The sequence below is a fragment of the Dreissena polymorpha genome, chromosome 2, assembly GCF_020536995.1.
Source record: "Dreissena polymorpha isolate Duluth1 chromosome 2, UMN_Dpol_1.0, whole genome shotgun sequence".
NCBI lineage: Eukaryota > Metazoa > Mollusca > Bivalvia > Myida > Dreissenidae > Dreissena > Dreissena polymorpha.
The window spans coordinates 80,257,996-80,281,579 of record NC_068356.1 but is presented as its reverse complement, the minus strand read 5'-3'; the positions used below and the strand labels follow the sequence as shown (position 1 = coordinate 80,281,579).

At 37.0% G+C, this 23,584-nt stretch overlaps 1 protein-coding gene across 5 annotated transcripts in view; it reads left to right on the top strand.

Moving 5' to 3' along the window:
• LOC127867751 (cytoplasmic dynein 1 intermediate chain 2-like) overlaps positions 1–23,376 on the top strand; it is a 43,261-nt gene extending 19,885 nt beyond the window's left edge. For 2 of the 5 annotated variants that reach the window (XM_052409117.1, XM_052409115.1), the window contains 12 exons: positions 1,352–1,483; positions 2,735–2,800; positions 4,847–5,009; positions 6,026–6,122; positions 6,769–6,894; positions 11,565–11,711; positions 12,383–12,496; positions 13,215–13,348; positions 15,610–15,754; positions 16,628–16,768; positions 17,518–17,643; positions 22,379–23,376. In XM_052409117.1, coding sequence (XP_052265077.1) covers positions 1,352–1,483; positions 2,735–2,800; positions 4,847–5,009; positions 6,026–6,122; positions 6,769–6,894; positions 11,565–11,711; positions 12,383–12,496; positions 13,215–13,348; positions 15,610–15,754; positions 16,628–16,768; positions 17,518–17,643; positions 22,379–22,504 — 1,517 coding nt within the window. In that variant the 3' untranslated portion in view covers positions 22,505–23,376. Of the gene's footprint in view, positions 1–1,321; positions 1,484–2,734; positions 2,801–4,846; positions 5,010–6,025; positions 6,123–6,768; positions 6,895–11,564; positions 11,712–12,382; positions 12,497–13,214; positions 13,349–15,609; positions 15,755–16,627; positions 16,769–17,517; positions 17,644–22,378 lie in introns of all 5 variants that reach the window. The other 3 variants (XM_052409114.1, XM_052409119.1, XM_052409118.1) reach the window with 3 other exon arrangements.
• The last annotated feature ends 208 nt before the right edge of the window (positions 23,377–23,584 follow it).

The following is a 23,584-nucleotide window of genomic DNA, read 5'->3' as shown; positions in this document are numbered from 1 at the left end:
CAAGTTTAGATCAGATCACAATATACTTGGTGAATATGTTTGTTGGCATAATATCTCCACAAAGTTTCTAGCATTACATTTTTGGACATTCAGAGGTCAATGGTCAGGTAATAGTTACAAAAAAGCTTACTATTGAAATACCTCACAAAGTACACTCAATATTATCATGAAACTTGGTATACTGCCTTAATTATGACGTGACCAATTGGCATGGACTTGATAATGAAACCATTCACAAAGTCATGTACATAGGAGAGGCAATATAAAGACAATACACAATAATGTATTTCTTTTTGTCAAATATAAATTGTAAAGTAAATGAATATAAAGGTGTTTACTTATTCTGGGAATAAATGTTAAGAACAGCAGTGCATATTGATGTTGTGAACTATCTGTGTAGCATGTTTGTTGTTCTCCAAATAATATTGATGTTAATTTGAAAATAATTATACAAGTGTTGAATTATGTTTATTAATGAAAAATTACTAACAATTCCTATTGTGCATTTATTGATATTCTTATTCAAACTTTGTATGTAAATGTTGGGTTGAGCTGATTTCAGAGTGAGTATAGATTTATCTGTTAATTGAGAATAATTAAGCTCAGTGTGTGTTTGCTTCTGTTTCTGGATTGTGTTAAAAGGGCATAAAATAGGTTGTTAATAATTTAAGATGTCATTCAGTCTAAAAAGTTGTAATCCGTACTGATTGGGAAAATTGTATGAAGTGATCTGATCTAGTACTGTTGACCCGTTAACTATATATAACTATTAATACTTTTATTGACATTAAACATGTCTTCAGTGCACATCAACTGGTTAAAAGTATGGAAAAAAAAATATAGCATAATGAGTATATTACAATAGTTGAGAGAAAACCCATGTTGACTTTTCTGAAAAAACAACAAAAATAACTCTAGTAGATTTGTTCTGCCCCCAGACATTGAAACTATAGACTATTTTCATGCCCTTTTAACACGGTTTCACAAATAAAAGAGCCTTGTTCTGAGAAAACTGTGCTTCATGCATAGGCGCAAAGTGGCGTCCCAGATAAGCCTGCATAGTCCACACAGGCTAATCGGATGACTCTTTCCGCCTTAACTGGACTTTTGTTTAGAACAGACTTCCTTTAAACAAAAAATATATAAAAGCGGAAAGAGTAATCCCTGGTTAGCCTGTGAACACTGAAAAGGCTAATCTGGACGACTCTTTACATGCATGCATTAAGCCCAGTTTTCCCAGAACGAGAATCAATATATATATATTCATGTCAATGTCCACTACTATCATATGAACAGCATAAGGTGCCTATTAACGTATCAGTTCTTACTTTTGACGATGATCGCCGGCCAGACGACGACCAGGAGCCTGACACAGACTCGGTGGACGTGTCGCTGGGGGCCCCGCAGCCGCACCACCATCCCAAGATGCCCCACGTGGAGATGGTGGCTCCAGCCCACACGCTGGAGGATGAATCCCAGCCAGGTATGTGATTTGAAAGGAAATGAGCCTCGATCTGGGAACATGGGGCTTTATCCATGTGCGTTAAGTGTCGTCCCAGATAAGCCTGTTTGCAAGAGCTAATCAGGGGTAACACTTTCCTATTTTATTGTTTATGTTTGGTTATTAAACAAAAATCCAGTTTAGGCAGAAAGTGTCATCCCTGATAAGCCTCTGCAGGCTGATCTGAGACGACGCTTTACGCACATGCATTAAGCCCTGTTTTCTCAGAGTATGATACAAATTTTTCAAATGAACTCCTAGCTGATTTTTGAAATACAAGTACTTTTATGGCAGCAAGACTGTTAACATCCTTGTGTGTATTTCAAAGTTCATGACGTCCTTATGGACCTTTGTCTTCATTTTGTGAGGACCCTGAGTGTATCCCAGCACTCCTACCTAATAAGCTACACTACTCAAGAAAGTGTTTAAGAATGTTAAGTGAAAATCATGTACCGGACACCCAGAAAAGCGTTTTTCATTTATCATTACTTATATTTAAATTAACTTAATAGGAATTTTAATGGGGCTTCTTAATATTCCTAAGTAAGTGATGTGAACTGAATTCTCATATTATATATTTATGAATATCTCTAAACTCAGATACAACACACTCAAATGAACTGAATTAAGAATGATGCTTAATTTTAATACCGTATTAATAAAGAGATATTGAAGTTCTCATCTAAAACTGTTATTCACATTAAAATAGTATGGTTTTTATTCCTCTGTATGTCCCACTTTTTTGTGTTGTTTGTAACTTAAAAAAAGTTTTGTTGTTAGAGGGATGACATTTTGCGATCATATTACCAGGATGAGAACTTGGGCTTCTTCATATTTTGACCAGGATGAGAACTTGGGCTTCTGCATATTTTGGCTAGAATGTTTTCCACACAACTAGAGTTGTGGCACCTTTTTTTAAATCACAAAATTCCCATTTTAGCTGGTGTTGTGCTAAAGTAAAAAAGAATGGCTGATAGAGGGCTTAAACGTTACAAACATATTAACCAATGTGTGAACTTGTGCACTGTCATATTTTGGTTAAGTGTTTTCTGACATAAGTGGAGTTTGAGGCAAAATGGGTTTTCTGGCCAAAGTGGAATGTGGTTGTCTCCTTGTCCTTTGTACATGTTTCTAGTTACGCCATGGACTACGTGTATTTTCAGCAAATTGAGGTATTTTTAAGGGGAAAATGGTTGGTTGAAATAATTTTATGTATAACAAATTATTGTATAGGGCACCTGTTTCGACAGGCAGTTCAAAGAACCTGGTCACGTCACCAGGGGAAATCGCTCCTGTCAGGTTATACTTAAATTGTCTCCCTTTGGTGAATGGTGCTTTGCCAACAGATTCATTGATCCTTTTATTTTATTTTAAATGGTTTTGCCTAGTTTTGGTTTGTATATACTTTTACAGGACATGGTATTAGTTATGAGTTATAATCAACATACCGGTACTACTTTAAAAAAATACAAACATACCACTCTGGTTGATATTGCTTGTTTGATTGAATACAAAATTATTTTTTGTTCTTGGTTCTGGGAAAAATGTATTGGTAAAAAGTATATCGCTTTCTTTCCACATTCATTATTTTCAAGTTTGCAAGAATACCTGTCATGTTAAAGCCTTGCTCCTCATATATTAAATATTTCTGTACCAAGCTTCGATAGTATATATTTAATTTGCACAGTGAGCTTTGCAAGATGAACAATTAAACATGGTGAGATGCATTTTATACAAACAAAATAATTTTCAGTGAAATAAACAATGACATCTATGAAATGATGCTCTTTTGAAAAGCTTCTATCTGTTTTGGTGAAAATGGGCTTTAAAAGGTTTTCTGTTAAAAATTTAAAGGCACAGAACACATTAAAAACAGAGGATAACAGTTGTCACTGTTGTTAAGGAAAATTAGAAAAAAAAGATAAGTCATATATCTGATACCTGTTCACTTCAGGATGTATTTTTCAGCAGTGACAGTGAATCTTCATGTAGAAAATGTGTTAGCAGCTTACCTTGCAGTGGCTGATTTGACAACATTTATAAGATATTGGCAATTAAGAGTGACTCAAAACAATTATTACAGCATTTTTAACCAGGTTTTCCGAAGAATGGTTATTAGATTGGCGAATGCGGGCGGGCTGGCTGGCTGGCGGGCTGGCTGGCTGGCGGGCTGGCGGAATAAGCTTGTCCGGGCCATAACTATGTCGTTCATTGTCAGATTTTAAAATCATTTGGCACATTTGTTCACCATCATTGGACGGTGTGTCGCGCGAAATAATTACGTCGATATCTCCAAGGTCAAGGTCACACTTTGAGTTCAAAGGTCAAAAATGGCCATAAATGAGCTTGTCCGAGCCATAACTATGTCGTTCATCGTCAGATTTTAAAATCATTTGGCACATTTGTTCACCATCATTGGACGGTGTGTCGCGCGAAATAATTACGTCGATATCTCCAAGGTCAAGGTCACACTTTGAGTTCAAAGGTCAAAAATGGCCATAAATGAGCTTGTCCTGGCCATAACTATGTCATTCATTGTGAGATTTTAAAATCATTTGGCACATTTGTTCACCATCATGGGACGGTGTGTCCCACGAAAGAATCACGTCAATATCTCCAATGTCAAGGTCGCCACGACTAAAAATAGATTAAACAAAAAAAAAAAAAACTTACTAAGGGGGTTAATTTTTTTTTGTCATTTCAAAAGTTCAGTTTGAGTTTTCTCCCTTTATCAGATTTTTTTTTCACAATGAAAACCTGGTTTTGTGACAATTTTGTCCCTTGTTTAATTTGTTCTTAAAAAACGCCAGCAGATATTTTTCAATCTTAAACTTTGAAAACTTTATCCGTAAGATATAAGCACCAAAAAATTAGTTAGCATTAATCTTACAAGCAGGGCTCTGGGGAAAATGGGGCTTAATGCTTGTGCATCAGCACAGGCTAATCAAGAATGACACTTTCCACCTTTATGCTATTTTTTATTAAAAGATCTCTTATTAACGAAAATTCAGTTAAGGTGAATAGTATCTTCTTTGATTAGCCTGTGTGGACTGCACAGTCTTATCTGGGATGACACTTGCATTAACCCTTTCCCACTCAGAGGCAAAATTAAAAAATGGTTATAGGCAAACAGCATAAAAGTTAAAGCAGAGTAACTTGTAGTCTGTTCAGGTTTTATTTTGTTTGCTGCTCATCAGTATCTAAGGGTTTTAATGAAGCCATTTAAACTTAAATTAAGTAAGGGAGGTCTTTAAATAAATTTAACTTTCTAAGGGACTACAAATGGGTCAAAATAAGTATCTATGTGGTAAAGGGTTATAAGCCCCTTTGTCTTCTTGCTGACAGCCCCTATCAGAGAGATGAGTGAAGATGAGAAAAACACGATCCAGTTGTCGGAGGAGTTCCGCTACTTCCTGGATCACTCTGCGCGCATCGTTGAGCGGGCTCTGGATGAGGTTCAGGTCGACTTTGACTACAGCAGGACTGGGGATGATGACCTTGCAAACAAGTGAGTAAAAGTGGAAGGCTTCAGTCATTTAACCCTTTCCCTCTTAGAAGCTAAGTGAAAATGGCTATGTGCAAACAGCATAAAACCAGAACAGCCTGCGACTTACTCACAGTCTGTTCAGGTTTTATGCTGTTTGCTGCTCATCAGGATCTAAGGTTTGGAAATGAAGCCTAAAAAACTTGAATCTAGTAAGAAAGGTCTTAAATTAAATTTAACTTTCTATGGGACTACAAATGGGACTACAAATGAGTGAAAAAACATATCTAAGTGGTAGAGGGTTAACTCATCTGAATGCTTGCAAGAAACAGACATTTTCTAATAACTGGTGTGCTTCCTTTTTATTGTTTGTCATTGTGTACTCATCCGGACTGAAAATTGGTCATTCAATATGCTATTTTAAGATAACTAACTTCATGTAAAACCAGGTCTAAGGTCAAATTGGCCATGCAAAAATTGTTTGGATTTTAACTTGGTAATTAATTATGCAAGTTAAAAAAAATTCCACAAAGAGACTGAGTGTTTGACCATCTTAGAGATAAAAAAGTCAAGATTGGCAATAAACAGGTTGTTTGTTACATGTAGTTAAGCACTGTTTTGAGACAAAAGTTGAATGTGGGGGCATCAGTGCCCTATGGGCACATGTCTTGTTTTTTCTCAAAAATTCTTCAAAGTCTGCTGATTTTGATAAACAAATTGCATAGATTGACAAACAAAAACATAGTTTGGTTATTATGAATTGGTTCATTGCATTATATGCAAGTATTTAACATACATAATGCAATTACATTAGTTATCATTTCAAATTGGTTGTTTAATGATATTTTTAACCAGGTTTTCCGAAGGAACTGGTTATTAGATTGGCGAATGTTGGCGGGCAGGCAGACATGGTCATGAAATATCTTGGAAGTTACTGTTAATTATTAGGAGGTTATATTCATATACAAAATTATCTTCTTAAGGTGTATTAGGAAGTCATTAATTTCTAGATAGTCGTACTAATATATGTTTTTTTACAGGGACTTGGCTGGAGAAAGACTAAAGCTAAACAGAGAGTTTTTTGATGAGCGTTGGTCGAAACATAGGATCGTAACAAGCATGGACTGGTCTACACAGGTAACAATTACAGAAAACATGTGCCAGTGCAATAGACTTTTTCTGATCTGAGATCAGATTTTTTTATTGGATCAGTTTCAAATATTTTCTTTACAAAATAATTTTCAGTTTGACTTTCTCACAATAAATATCAAACATTTGTGAATCCTTATTTACTCTAATTACCATTTGCTGATCGATGAACAACTATGCAAAAACCAAGGTTCTTTGACCTTATTACATTAACCTTTAGACCTGTCATGACAGGAATCAAATGACAATAAGTTTTGAAGATCGTCTGAAACACCTGTTGCACTTGCATATAACACAAGCATTACTCCTCCTTTCACAGAGTGTTTCCCAAATCAAACACATTGAATTGTGTACAGATGTTTATCTTACCCTTTGTGTATTGTTTGCTCTAAACATTGTACAATACTTCATACAATAATGTGTATGAAATGAAATACATCAATATTTTGATTTGAAAAAAACTTGAATTGACAATAACATGCTGAATTTTTGTTATGTAATTAATGTATAACGATTAAAATAAATGAGATTTGATTATATAGGCACTATTTTCACTTATTTGATGTGTTATTTATAACAATAAATTATAATATAGTAATGGAACCCAACCTTGTATACCTCTATAATCATTAAGTTCCCGGAGCTGCTGGTGGCGTCATACGGCGCCTACGAGGATGCCCCCCATGATCCAGATGGTGTGGCCCTCATTTGGAACTCGAGGTTCAAGAAATCTACGCCAGAATACGTCTTCCATTGCCAGGTTTGTACAATCATTTGGTTCGATTAACATCATTTTTAGCTCACCTGAGCGATAGCTCGGGGTGAGCTATTGTGATCACTCGGCGTCCGGCGTCCGTCCGTCCGTCCGTCTGTAAACAATTTGTAAACATCTTCTTCTACTAAACCATTGAGCCAATTTCAACTAAATTTCATGTGGAGCATCCCTAGGTCATGGGACAAAAGAATTGTTAAAAAAAAATTGATCACATAACCAAGATGGCCGCCATGACCATATATGGTAAAAACCTTAAAAAATCTTCTTGTCAGAAACCGCTCATCGGATTTTCAAAAAATTTCACAGGGGATGACCTTTGAATGCTCCCCTGAAAAAGTTGTTCAAAGAAATTTGATTCGTCAAAAAACATGGCCGCAGGAGCTCGTTGAACTTGGCATGTTTATTCGTTTTTGCCTATTTTGTGAAAACTTTCAAAAATCTTCCACATTTTTTGTCCGATCCTTTCCAAATTTGCACAGTGTCTTTATATCAATGAGGACACGAACCCTACAAAAAATGAGCATTATTGGTCCATGAAGTACAGAATTACCTCCCCTTGAATTGAGAAAATGGTGTTTATGCAATAAAGTCCAAATTTTTCATCCAATTCTTTCCAAACTTGTAAAGATTTAGCATGGTTCAAACAAGGGAAACAACTACGGTTTATGCATGTTCTTTTTATTACAGATTTGCCTCCCTTTAATTCATTCAAAATCTCATTTTACAGCAGAGATTTCAAATCTGACCTGTAAATGAGCCCCATATTTACTGCCAGTGCTAGGTTACCTTTTCCCATTTGATCATTCTTAAGTATTGGTCTTGTAATGCTGCTACTGCTTCTGCTACTGCCACTGCTACTACTACTACTACTACTACTACTACTACTACTACTTCTACTACTACTACTACTACTACTTCTACTACTACTACTACTACTACAACTACTATTACTACTATACTACTACTACTACTACTACTACTACTACTACTACTACTACTACACCACCACCACCACCACCACCATTCACAGTGACAAAAAACGTATTCACACAATGGCTGCTACTACAGCTTATAGCCCATATAGGGGGGCATGCATGTTTTACAAACAGCCCTTGTTTCTATGGGATTTTAACCACAACTGTTCATGTTTATCTCCGACACATATTTTTAGGTCACCTGTCATGAAGTGACACGGTGAGCTTATGTGATCGTGTGATGTCCGGCGTCCGTTGTGCGTGCCTGCGTGTGTCCGTGCGTCCGTCCGTCAACAATTTGTTTGTGTAGACAGTAGAGGTCACAGTTTGCATCCAATCTTGATGAAATTTGGTCAAAATGTTTATCTTGATGAAATCCGGTTTGGGATTGTATTTGGGTCATCTGGGGTCAAAAACAAGGTCACTAGGTCAAATAATAGAACAACCTTCTGTAGACAATAGAGGTCACAGTTTTCATCCAATCTTTATGAAATTTGGTCAGAATGTTTATCTTGATGAAATCTGGGTTGGGATTTTATTTGGGTCATCTGGGGTCAAAAACTAGGTCACTAGGTCAAATAATAGAAAAACCTTGTGTAGACATTAGAGATCAGTTTTCATCCAACCTTTATGAAATTTGGTCAGAATTCTTGATGAAATCTGGGTGGGATTGTATTTGGGTCATCTGGGGTAAAAATCTAGGTCAAATAAATAGAAAAACCTTGTGTTGACACAGTTTTCATCCAATATTTATGAACTGTGGTCAGAATGTTTATCTTGATGAAATCTGGATTGGGATTGTATTTGGGTCATCTAGAGTCAGGAACTAGGTCACTAGGTCAAATCATAGAAAAACATTGTGTAGACAATAGAGGTCATAGTTTTCATATGATCTTAATGAGTCAGGTGAGCGATTCAGGGCCATCATGGCCCTCTTGTTTTAATTAATATTGTTTTAAATGGGAAATGCAGTTATTTATAAACAATTAGATTGAACTGCAGAGATCTCATAAAGGATTTCAATCATGAAGTAAAAAAAATGTATATCTTAGATGTTTTTAGCTCCACTGGCCAAAGGCCAGCGGGGCTTATGTCATGGTCCTGTGTCCGTCGTGTGTGCGTCAGTGCATCCGTGCTTTAACTTTTTCTTTAAACATCTTCTTCTCCTAAACTACTGGTCTGATGAAATTTCTCAGGAATGTTCATGTGGTGAACCACTTTTTATGCCCCTGGAGTCAAATTTGACCCTGCCCCGGGGGTCAAAAAAAAATAAATTTGCTTATATATGGCCTATTTTGTGCAAACTTTATAAATCTTCTCGTCCATAACCATTGGGCCTAGGGCTACCAAATTTAGTATGTAGTGACATCTTATAGTCCTTCTACCAAGTTTGTTCAAATTATGCCCCTGGGGTCAAATTTGACCCTGCCCCGGGGGTAAAAAAATTGAACATTTGCTTATATAAGGCCTATTTTGTGCAAACTTTAAAAATCTTCTTGTCCATAACAATTGGGCCTAGGGCTACCAAATTTGCTATGTAGTGACATCTTATAGTCCTCTACCAAGTTTGTTCAAATTATGCCCCTGGGGTCAAATTTGACCCTGCCCCGGGGGGTTAAAAAATTGAAAATTTGCTTATATAAGGTCTATTTTGTGAAAACTTAAAAAATCTAACTGTCCATAACCATTGTGCCAAGGGCTGCCAAATTTGGTATGTAGTGACATCTAATAGTCCTCTACCAAGTTTGTTCAAATTATGCCCCTGGGGTCAAATTTGACCCTGCCCTGGGGGGTCAAAAAATCGAAAATTTGCTTATATAAGGCCTATTTTGTGAAAACTTTAAAAATCTTTTTCATAACCGTATGGCATAGGGCTACCAAGTTTGGTATGTAATGACATCTTATAGTCCTCTACCAAGTTTGTTCAAATTAAGCCCCTGGGATCAAATTTGACCGTTCCCCAAGAGTCGCAAAATTTAACATATGCTTATATTGGGCCAATTTGTGCAAACTATAAAAATCTTTTAGTCCATAACCATTGGGCATATTTCTACCAAATTCGGTAGGTAGTGACATATAATAGTTCTCTACTTAGTTTGTTCAAATTATGCCCCTTGGGAACAAATTTGACCTTGCCCAATGGGTCACAAAAATGAACATATGCTTTAATAAGGCCTATTGTGTGCAAACTTTAAAAATCTTCTTGTTCTTAATTATAGAGCCTAGGGCTACTGAATTTGGTATGTAGTGATATCTAATAGTCCTCTACCAATTTTTTTCAAATTATTCCCCTGGGCTCAAAATTGACCCGGCCACGGGGGTCACAAAACTGAACATATGACGTTTACCAGTGGAGATTACTGCGGCTGTTTGGCTGTGACCAACAACAACATCAACATCTTGTAAACATGAGATAAAACCCTGTCATTTAGTGCCATTTTAGGTCAGATGTAGACTGCTTACAAAGGCATTGAAGTAAGAACATGTGTTATGAATGTTTTTCTTACAAACTGAAAAAAGTCGGGTTTTATTTAAATATGTCGAAAGTGACCATATATCCGGATGAAAATATTTTGGATGAAATGTTAAATTATGTCTTTTTTGTAGTGTTTAAACCAGTTTAATAATATATTATTGATTTTAAAAACACAACATCCATGAACATAATTATTTCAAGAAAAGTCAATATATGATTCTGCACGGAAAACTCAAACTTTGTATCCAAGAGAAGGTGTTGAAATTAATGAAGTGCAATGTTCTTAATTATCATATATGCTATTTTTTAATAACTAATGATTCATTGTTCCATTTGTGAATCGTGACTCATGAATTGTCAATTGCTCAACAATCCATATATATTTCTGACCATTTTATAATTTTCTTAATATAAGTTATGAATTGATCTTAGAAGTCAAATGTATTTCCTAATTAAATACATTTATAAATATAAAGAAATAATCTTTAGATTATCATAATATTCTCAGGCCTGTTGGTCTTAGGGATGTGTGGGTTGATAGGCAATTTCTACTTTTATCACAATTATTTCTACCCTACCTGATCATTTCCTTCATATTCCATTTTAATTTAATTGACGTCTGCAACCTCTTTCAAATTGTGAAAGTCCAAAATGTGTCGTTTGGTAAAGGGTTAAGGCATTTTGATTCCTATAGGTCTTGTGAATCTGTTTCAAATCGAATGCGTAGATTTGATCTTCAGCATCTAAAAATATGTGAAATAGAAAGAACGACAATATCTTTTGCAGAGATAAATGTACCTACGTTATAAGCAAAGGACCTGTGCAACAATTCCCGGGCTTTAAAGTCTGTTTAGTTAACACGGTAGTAACTTTTTCCATATATAAAAATGCTCACCCTTCCAACTTTAAACCCCCAGTGAGACGAGGGATAGAAAGAGAAAGTCACATGCTTGAGTACATTTCAACCCATGCGCATTGCACGTTTTTTTCGCAAAGAAAAAACAGTGGAGCGATACAGGGCCATCATGGCCCTCTTAGTTACTGTACATGTGAACAAAGCAATGTAAGTACACTTTACATTCAACCCTTTGAATATTTGCTATTAATATATTTCGATAATGTCCTCCTGCAAACATAACTGCTGTAAACAATCACAACAATAAGTTAAAGATTCTTCCATCCATAAATCATTCTTTATTCCCCAGTCTGCGGTCATGTCAAGCTGTTTTGCCAAGTTCCATCCAAACCTGGTTGTAGGCGGGACGTACTCGGGTCAGATCGTGCTCTGGGACAACAGGGTGCTGAAACGTACCCCTATACAGCGCACACCTCTCTCTGCCTCCGCTCATACTGTAGGTTTGATTGTGAACGTTTGATGACATTGTACTGAAGTGTTCTGTTAGAATTAAGTCTGGTATTCTGGTTTGTGCTTGGTAAAATTGTAAAGAATTGTGTTTGAAACAATACTAGTGCTTCATTTAAATTGTCACTCATGCACAAGTTAAGATTCCTTTAGGCACTTTGTGTATACTTATTTCAAATGTTGACCTAGGTCTCTGCGATCAATCTTATTTTGTATATTTTGTCATTTCTGACCAACTTGTACAGCCATTTAAAACTGATTGTTCAGTTTTTTTCACCATTTTGTGAATGGGGCCAGGTCCTTTTGGATTGGGAAATCACTGCATTTTGACTAAAATTTGGAAGTTAGTGTTGTTGTTTAGCTAACAAATGCTTCAAAATTGAAGGTGCCATGTGGGACATATATATACTTTGAATGCATGTGAGTAAAATGTCGCCCGAGATGCAGTGTGCACATGCTTATCTGGGACAACACTTTCCACTTAAACTAGATTTTTGCTAAGAAGAAACTTGCTTGAAACAAAAATATCAGAAACAGGTAAAGTGTCTTCCCTGATTAGTCTGTGCACACTGCACAGGCATATCTGGGACAACGCTTTATGCACATGCATTAACCCCACTTTTTCCAGATTAAGGCTCAATTATTGCCGATGTATTTCAGCACCCAGTGTACTGCGTGAATGTGGTGGGCACACAGAACGCTCACAACCTGATCAGTGTCTCCACGGACGGCAAGATGTGCTCCTGGAGCCTCGACATGCTTTCACAGCCACAGGTCAGTGTTGGGTTTGCAGCAAATGTTCAGTAGGACATTTTTTTTATCATTCAAATGTGCCTTTAAACTTGTTTGTAGTCTTTTAAAAAATCAAATTATATTCAAGACCATTCTTTCACTTTTTAAATGCTTCATTTTAAACCCTAGGTACTTAAGAGCACCAAACAGCATAAAATCTCTGAGTAACTCATGCTGATTGCATATACCCATGTTCACTTAGCTTCTGAGTGGGAAAGGGTGAAAAAGGGGTGTGATATCTCCTCTTTCAGTTGACAAGTAGTTCTAAATATTGCTTGATCAATATATTTTTGGTTAATCTAATAATGGGTATGGATATTTTCCTCCAAAGTGCTGTAAACACAACTTGGAATGAACACTCTTAAAAGTTCTATTTTATTAGCATCTTCATAATTTAAAGTGATACCAGCAACAAAATGTTACAGCACATTCTCGTGTAATTTTGAATCTATGTGAGCCGTGTTGTGGGAAAACAGGCTTTAAAGCCTCGTCCCAGATAAGCCCTTGCAGTCAGCACAAGCTTATCAGGGTCATCATTTTCTGCTTTAATGGTAATTGGCGTGCCTGATTAGCCTGTGCTGACTGCACTTTTGGCACATGCATTAAGTCCTGCATTCTCATATCTGTTCTTTTACGCATGTCAAGTTCACAATGTTTTGCAGCATGTCACAGTTAAGTCTGAGTTCTGTGTATGTTTCAGGACTGTATGGAGCTGCAGTACACGCAGACAAAGGCTGTCAATGTGACCTGCTTCTCCTTCATGTCGGGGGACGTGAACAACTTTGTGGTGGGCAGTGAGGACTGTACAGTGTACGCCGCATGTAGACATGGCAGGTGGGTTTTTCAGTTTGGTCAGGGGAAGCTACATCTTTCATTTCCCATCAATTACTTAGATGTAAGAGATTTATTAGGTACACACCAAACTTTTCATTTCCCAGCAGTTATTTAGATTTCAAAGAATAATTAGATATGCAAAAAAACTCATTTCTTGAATATAGCACTCAATAAAGTATGCTTTACAGATTTCAATACACAATGAAGCCTCAATCATTTAGAATACAGTAGAAACCCGATGGCTTGTACTCACTTGGCTCAAATTTCCAATTGGCTCGAATTCTCCTTGAAGCAACGTTGTTTTTATGCCTCCAAAGGAGGGCATATAGTGATCAGACTGTCTGTCTGTCCGTCCGTCTTTCTGTCGGTCACACTTTGTGTTTAGGTTTCGAAAAATGCTCATAACTTCTATGTCGCTTCAGATGTAATCTTCATATTAAGTATGCATGTGTATCTGGCCTTTCCATACGCACACAAATTTTGACCCCTTTGACCTTGAACTTAGGGTCTGCGTTTAGGTTTCAAAATCTCCGTTTAGGTTTTGAAAAATGCTCATTGCTTCTATCAAAGCGTTTTTCGTGGGCATATGTCATCCTATGGAAATAGCTCTTGTTTTGCTATATATTCATATTAATTTCTGTCAGATGTCTGGAATTGGTGAGGGTCGAATTATCAGATTGCTCAAACTGTTTTCACAGTCCTGGTCACATTTTGCACATGTTCTTTTCTTCATTTGTTTTTAACTTGCATCAGGACTCTTAAACCAAGGGTCGATAATCGATAAGAAATGCTTGATTAAAGGAAGCTCTAAATTATGTCACACTGGTTGCAAACATGTCACCCACTCAATCTGATTTGAGTAAAAGATTACATTTTGTATGTGCTTATGCATGTTTTATTTGTAAGTGATGTTTCGGAAATGTTTTCATATATCTTAAACGTAAAACGCGCTGATGTAATTTTGTATATGATATTAGTTTGATTGTATGTGTCACTGTGTTAAAGTATTGATTTATAAAAATATAAAGTAAATATGTGGTTCTTATTGAATAAAAAGCAGAAAGTAGTACGGAGTTTAGGCAGTATGAATACTCTTCAACTGGAGATGCCAATTATGCAGATTCATGTTAGTTAACAGAAGTGTATAAGAAATCATTTGGCTAAAATTTCAGTTGGCTTGAAATTTTGTTGTCAGTCCCTGCAATTTCGAGCCATCGGGTTTTGACTGTATATTCATTTGTTATGCCCCCCTTCTTAGAAGAGGGGGTATATTGCTTTGCACATGTCGGTCGGTCGGTCGGTCTGTCGGTCGGTCGGTCCGTCCACCAGGTGGTTTCCGGATGATAACTCAAGAACGCTTGGGGCTAGGATCATGAAACTTCATAGGTACATTGAACATGACTTGCAGATGACCCCTATTGATTTTGAGGTCACTAGGTCAAAGGTCAAGGTCACGGTGACCCGAAATAGTAAAATGGTTTCCGGATGATAACTCAAGAATGCATACACCTAGGATCATGAAACTTCATGGGTAGATTGATCATGACTCGCAGATGACCCCTATTGATTATGAGGTCACTAGGTCAAAGGTCAAGGTCACGGTGACCCGAAATAGTAAAATGGTTTCCGGATGATAACTCAAGAACGCATATGCCTAGGATCATGAAACTTCATGGGTAGATTGATAATGACTCGCAGATGACCCCTATAGATTTTGAGGTCACTAGGTCAAAGGTCAAGGTCACGGTGACCCTAAATAATTAAATGGTTTTCGGATGATAACTCAAGAACGCATATGCCTAGGATCATGAAATTTCATAGGTAGATTGATCATGACTGGCAGATGACCCCTATTGATTTTGAGGTCACAAGGTCAAAGGTCAAGGTCACGGTGACCCGAAATAGTAAAATGATTTTTGGATGATAACTCAAGAACGCTTTTGCCTAGGATCATGACACTTCATAGGTACATTGATCGTGACTCGCAGATGACCCCTATTGATTTTCAGGTCACTAGGTCAAAGGTCAAGGTCACAGTGACAAAAATCGTATTCACACAATGGCTGCCACTACAACGGACAGCCCATATGGGGGGCATGCATGTTTTACAAACAGCCCTTGTTTCAATTAGTTTCCAGGCAAAACAGTGATTATTGAATATCATACTAAATTACAAGAATAATAAAATGTATTGACAAAGCATTTCACAATACAGGTACAATACATCTTGTTATGTATCCTATCGTTGATTTGTTTCACAGTAAGGCAGGGATCAGTGAGTCTTTTGAGGGTCACCAAGGTCCAGTGACCGGTATAGACTGCCATAAAGTGGCAGGCCAGATCGACTTCTCCCCATACTTTGTGACCTCTTCCTTTGACTGGACTATCAAACTGTGGAGTATGAAGGTATGTACATGCATAGGCCTTCGGTATTCATGCATACATTGATGTTTGTTTTTACGTTGCTAAAAATACAAAAACTGCACCCACTAAACAGCTGCTTGGATAGAGTTATTGCACAAAATTATGTGTGATTCTAAAGCTAGCTTGGAATAGAGTTTGTAGCCAGTTAGGAGCATTTTTAGTTCACTACATGTATTACTTAACATAAAAAATGGTTTCTGCTCAATAACTAGTTTGCATTGAGGAATTGCATTGAAATTGTGTACGTAGGTTGCGAACATGCAGACCTTGTAATTACATTTAGGGCTAGGTGTGTCACTGTCACTGATATTAAAACTGTTTTCGCAAAAAAGTTTAGTTAAGTTTTAGGTGTGGAGCTTGCTTACATGCTTTTTTTGGAGGGGGGGATTTTACAATTACTTCATGTAAATTAACAATTCCAACATTGTTCTTTTTAAATCATTAATCAAACTTCAGGTCTTTAAAATGAGACAATTTATTATGCATAGAAAACAAATAAAATATTCTTTGAACAGTTTTTGAAATCTTTCACTTTGGAAGATTATCCACAAAATTGGGGGGGGGGGGGGGGGGGGGGGGCTGATAGTGAATTGGTCATGAAATTATTTCTGCAGCAAATTTTCCCCTACCACTGATAAGTAGTGCAGTTGTTGGTTACTTTCATAAGAATATGCATTTATACTGGTAAATTATCTAACACATTAAAAGTTCATTGACTGCAGTTATTTGATTGCTGGAATAGTATTGAAAATGGGGAAAAGTACTAGCAAAAAGAAAACAAAATATCCAAACAGTATTCACAATCATTTTCTATCAACCATGTTTATTTAACATATGCCAATTCCACACTTACAGGATCGCAAGTACATCCACTCATTTGAAGACAACAGTGACTATGTGTACGATGTGCAGTGGTCCCCCATACACCCGGCACTGTTTGCCAGCGCTGACGGAATGGGCCGTCTAGATCTCTGGAACCTCAACCAGGACACGGAGGTGAGTGGAGAGCTCATGCTTTCTGAGAAAACTGGGCTTAATGCATGTGCGTAAAGTGTCTTCCCAGATTAGCCTGTGCAGTCTGCAGAGGCTAATCAGGGACAACACTTTCCTCTTTTACGGTATTTTTAGTTTCAAGGAAGTCCCTCCTTAACGAAAATCAAGTTTAGGCGGAAAGTGTCGTCCCTGATTAGCCTGTGCGGACTGCACAGGCTAATCTGGGATGACACTTAACGTACACGCATTAAGCCCATTTTTCTCAGAACAAAACTCATATTGTACTTACCACAGGCTTACTTGTTATCAGTTAACCACCATAGGGAGGTGTAAATGTAAACTTTGTGTTGTACAAAACTGAAATGTATAAATGTTCTGGTCAGTTGTAAGGAATTGTGGTTTTAAACGTGTTAAATAAATAATTTCTTTGGCAAAATGAGTTTTGAATGGGTAAACAGTTTATTTTTCAGTCTTAGTTACGGTTTTTTTTAAAGACAATTGGAAGATTTCTATATTTCCACATCACTGCTAATTGAAGGGTCGAAAAGGCTTTTATGACTTGTAGATCTTTCAGCTGATTACATGTTTAATGTTAGATGTAAAAAATAGTGCTTAAATTAAAGTGTAAAAATCTGTATTTTCTTACAATAAAGTTTGGAATAATTTTCCTATTATTTTTAACAGTTTACAAGTTCTGCCCATCATGAATGTTTAAAGGGTTAATGTTCAAGCATATTTGCTGGCTATTTCAGGTTCCGTCTGCCTCCAGTATTCTGGATACGGGTGCGGCCCTGAATCACCTACGCTGGCACCAGAACGGTCATATGATAGCTGCTGGGGACGATATGGGTCACATCTACCTACATGATGTGGCTGAGGTTGGGCACAGTTTGTTTTCTTCATAAAAAAAAATCAAGTAATAGATCCTATAGAAAAATTATTGGTATTTTGATAGTAACTTCATTTACTTAGTAATTTCTATGTCTCCAGTACAGTTTTATGGAATGTATGTTTTCTGGAGAAAATAAGTTATAAAAAGCAGGGTAAACAGATCCATACTTTTTAAACCATCATCATATACTTTGAAATAACAAATCCCCCATTCCTTTTAGACTATTATTGATGAAGGTAATTTAGTACAGTCATGCTTTACCATTCTTTATGAAAAAATTAATGTGATAATATTTAGAATATGTTTGATAAGTCAATTTTTATGCCCCCCTTCAAAGAAGAGGGGGTATATTGCTTTGCACATGTCGGTCTGTCGGTCAATCAGTCCGTCCACCAAGTGGTTTCCGGATGATAACTCAAGAACGCTTAGGTCTACGATCATGAAACTTCATAGGTAGATTGAACATGACTCGCAGATGACCCCTATTGATTTTGAGGTCACTAGATCAAAGGTCAAGGTCACAGTGACCCGAAATAGTAAAATGGTTTCCGGATGATAACTCAAGAATGCATATGCCTAGGATCATGAAACTTCATAGGTAGATAGATCATGACTCGCAGATGACCCCTATTGATTTTGAGGTCACTAGGTCAAAGGTCAAGGTCACGGTGACCTGAAATAGTAAAATGATTTTCAGATGATAACTCAAAAACGCATACTCATAGGATCATGAAACTTCATAGGTAGATTGATCATGACTCGCATATGACCCATATTGATTTTCAGGTCACTAGGTCAAAGGTCAAGATCACGGTGACCTAAACAGTAAAATTGTTTCCGGATGATAACTCAAGAACGCTTTTGCCTAGGATCATAACACTTCATAGGTACATTGATCATGACTCGTTTTTATAGGTTTTTTTTCTGACATTGAACTCCGACATATACCAAACTAAAAGGTAATTATCAAATAAAGCTCCAAGTCTTCTGCTTCATGAAAGGAAATTTGTAAAGATTTTTTCTGCACAGTCCGTATCACCGCACGTGTATTAGTAAGTCTATTTTTTGTATATAGAACATTGAAAATATAATATAATCGACGAAAAATACTTTATCCAAAAACGAGAGTCTGAAAAATTGTAAGCATTTTGCACATGAAATAAAATGTGCACATCGTTTGACTACAGAAAATGAAAAAAAGAAACCTCGCAAATACGTAATTAATATACTATTTGGTTGACATATTACTTTACAATAGCATAGTTTGTGAGTAAAAAACAACAAAGTAATTATAACATTTTAATTTCAATCAAGAACAGAAAGGTGTAACATCTTCGACATGTAACTAATTACATGTATTTAATAATCATCCTTTAAGTCAGATCTATAGACAGTAGAAAGTTGATAAGTGATCAGCTTAAAAATAATTTATTGAGTGTTACGCTTCTTTTCATTTGCTTATTTTTTATACCACTTTTGCCATCGGCCGTTATATTGCAGGCAGACGACAATAACAACTGTGTTTTCCATTATCTAAGCATGAATGACCTAATATTACCCGATAGCGAACTCAATGTTGATTGGCCAGCTGCCATATGCGCTTCAAAACGTTCATGGAAATAAAGAGAAAACTAGTTTTAAAAAAACAATCCGGATTGAAATGGCGGATGTTTTCAATGAAATTTAACGAGATTTTAGCATATTCGCAAATTATATAATTATTGAGCCAAATTCGCTATATTTTCGCAAATGGCGAATGACAGCGCGAGCCCTGTAATAGTGAGCATTTATTCCAATGATAACATGTCCACAATGCTCCGCTGTCGTTCTCCATTTGAGCCATTTGCGCCGTTTGCGAAAAAATTGAGAATTTGGCTCAAGAAAAATCTAAATTGCCAAAATGTGAAAATCTAGTAAAATTGAGTTGAAAACATCCGCCATCCAGACTGGTTTTCAGGTCACTAGGTCAAAGGTCAAGGTCACAGTGACAAAAAAGATATAATTATACAATGGCTGTCACTACAACGGAGAGCCCATATGGGGGGCATGCATGTTTTACAAACAGCCCTTGTTTATGATTTGTTATCCCCCCCTTCAAAGAAGAGGGGGTATATTGATTTTCAGGTCACTAGGTCAAAGGTCATGGTCACGGTGACCCGAAATAGTAAAATGGTTTCCGGATGATTACTTAAGAACGCTTATGCCTAGGATCATGAAACTTCATAGGTACATTTATCATGACTCGCAGATGACCCCCATTGATTTTCAGGTCACTAGGTCAAAGGTCAAGGTCACGGTGACCCGAAATAGTAAAATGGTTTCCGGATGATAACTAAAGAACACTTATGCCTAGGATCATGAAACTTAAAAGGTAGATTGATCATGACTCGAAGTTGACCCCTATTGATTTTCAGGTCACTATATCAAACTCAAAGGTCAAGGTCATGATGACCTGAAATAGTAAAATGTTTTCCGGAAGATGACTCAAGAACGCTAATGGCTACGATCATGAAACTTCATAGGTACATTGATCATGAATCGCAGATGACCCCTATTGATTTTGAGGTCACTAGGTCAAAGATCAAGGTCATGGTGACCCGAAATAGTTAAATGGTTTCCGGATGATAACTCAAGAACGCTTATGCCTAGGATCATTAAACTTCATAGGTACATTGATCATGACTCGCAGATGACCCCTATTTATTTTGAGATCACTAGGTCAAAGGTCAAGTTCACGTTGACCTGAAATAGTAAAATGGTTTTCGGATGATAACTCAAGAACGCTTATGCCTAGGATCATGAAACTTCGTAGGTAGATTGATCATAACTCGCAGATGACCCCTAATGATTTTCAGGTCACTATATCAAAGGTCAAGGTCACGATGACCTGAAATAGTAAAATGGTTTCCGGAAGATAACTCAAGAACGCTAATGGCTACGATCATGAAACTTCATAGGTACATTGATCATGACTCGCAGATGACCCCTATTGATTTTGAGGTCACTAGGTCAAAGGTCATGGTCACAGTGACAAAAAACATATTCATACAATGGCTGTCACTACAATGGAGAGCCCATATGGGGGGCGTGCATGTTTTACAAACAGCCCTTGTTTATGATTTGTTATGCCCCCCTTCAAAGAAGAGGGGGTATATTGCTTTGCACATGTCGGTCGGTCTGTCGGTTGGTCCGTCCACCAGGTGGTTTCCGGATGATAACTCAAGAACGCTTGGGCCTAGGATCATAAAACGTCATAGGTACATTGATCATGACTCACAGATGACCCCTATTGATTTTGAGGTCACTAGGTCAAAGGTCAAGGTCATGGTGACCCGAAATAGTAAAATGGTTTCCGGATGATAACTCAAGAACGCTAAGGCCTAGGATCATGAAACTAGATAGGAAGATTGATCATGACTTGCAGATGACCACTATTGATTTTGAGGTCACTAGGTCAAAGGTCAAGGTCACAGTGACCCGAAATAGAACAATGCTTTCGGGATGATAACTCAAGAACACTTAGGCCTAGGATCATGAAACTTGATAGGTAGATTGATCATGACTCACAGATGACCCCTATTGATTTTCAGGTCACTAGGTCAAAGGTCAAGGTCACAGTGACCCGAAATAGTAAAATGGTTTCCGGATGATAACTCAAGAACGCTTATGCCTAGGATCATGAAACTTCGTAGGTAGATTGATAATGGCTGGCAGATGACCCCTTTTGATTTTCAGGTCACTAGGTCAAAGGTCAAGGTCACGGTGACCCGAAATAGTAAAATGGTTTCCAGATGATAACTCAAGAACGCTTATGCCAAGGATCATGAAACTTCATAGGTACATTGATCATGACTCGCAGATGACCCCCATTGATTTTCAGGTCACTAGGTCAAAGGTCAAGGTCACGGTTACCCGAAATAGTAAAATGGTTTCCGGATGATAACTCAAGAACGCTTATGCCTAGGATCATTAAAACTTGATAGGTAGATTGAGCATGACTCGCAGTTGACCCCTATTGACTTTTAGGTCACTATATCAAAGATCAAGGTCACGGTGACCTGAAATAGTAAAATGGTTTCCGGATGATAACTCAAGAACGCTAATGGCTACGATCATGAAACTTCATAGGTACATTGATCATGACTCGCAGATGACCCCTATTGATTTTGAGGTCACTGGGTCAAAGGTCAAGGTTATGGTAACCCGAAATAGTAAAATGGTTTCCAGATGATAACTCAAGAACACTTATGCCTAGGATCATGAAACTTCATAGGTACATTGATCATGACTGGCAGATGACCCCTATTGATTTTCAGGTCACAAGGTCATAGGTCAAGGTCACGGTGACCCGAAATAGTAAAATGATTTTTGGATGATACCTCAAGAACGCTTTTGCCTAGGATCATGACACTTCATAGGTACATTGATCGTGACTCGCAGATGACCCCTATTGATTTTCAGGTCACTAGGTCAAAGGTCAAGGTCACAGTGACAAAAAACGTATTCACACAATGGCTGCCACTACAACGGACAGCCCATATCGGGGGCATGCGTGTTTTACAAACAGCCCTTATTGAGTTATGGTTCTTGGATGATCTTGAATGTAAAATGATGACCGTCTCATTTTACACGTTAACATTACATAAGCATATTTCTGCAAAACCAAGGTCAGATCAGACACGACAGACATCATTTTAAACTGTTTCCACCTATAATTTCAGAGTTTTGCCAATCCTAAGTCAGACGAGTGGTCAAGGTTTGTGCACACGTTACAAGAGTTGAAACAACATGCGGCTGAAAGAGAAGAAGACACTACATTAGCTGGGCTCTCGAGTCCCATACGGTGATGAACTTAATGGCCCAATAATTTTAGCCTCTTTGTTGGAAACCTAGGCTTAAAACATGCGTGTAAAGTGTCATCTCAGATTATCCTGTGCGGACTGCACTCTTCGCCTAAATTGGATTTTAATTTTTATAAGAAACTTTTTTTAAAGAAATTTCCATAAAAGCAAAAAGTTTTGTCCCTAAATAGTCCTGTGCCAACGGCACAGGCCAACTGCACAGGTTAATCTGGGATAACACATTTATGCTTATGCTTTAAGCCCAGTGTTTAACTTAATACTTTGGTGTTAAAAGTGCATGACCAAGGTACTTAGTTTTCATTACATAATTTATTATAATGTGTACATGCTTGCTTTATCATAAGTTTACAATTTTGTTATCAGGTACTTCGCTTTTTACTTTTATTTATCTAAGTACCAATAGTCCATTGTTACTGATATTTACCTGAGATTGCTTGTTAAATTCAAATAAAAAAATGTAAACATAATGGTTGTTTTCTTAAATGTTTGTGAATTTTTGGTTCATAATCCCTTTTAGTTGGAATAATAAAAAAAAACGCCCATATAACTGTTATTTCATGTTAAGGCTGCTTTATCTAAAACCCTATGCTAAAACATGAATATATTTAATATAGTATGAACTTTAAAGATAGCTTATTTGTTATTTTTGCTTATTCCTATGAACTATTGATTGGTATATAGGTTAATTAAACACACACTCTATCATTGTTCTATGGTTGTTTCAGTGTATTTTGGCATTTTAAAAGGTATTTAAATTATTGTCATGATTAGCCACATATGTGCAATATATGAAGATTGGACGAGTTTTGCTTAAGGATTTGGTGTTCAACTAGTATAATAAATGCATACAAAACTGATGAATGATTTATGTTCTTGTGTATATTCTTTAGAAAGAAAATGTTGGTGGTTTTTGTGTGTAAAAAGATGTAGAGGCCACATGTAATGACCTACCTTAAGATTTTTGTTTTGGGAACATTGGCATGATGTCAATGGCTTGAAACTTGGTCAGGGTTAAAATTATTTCACTCTTTGAAGAAAAAAGTGCACCATCTTGAAGGCATATGT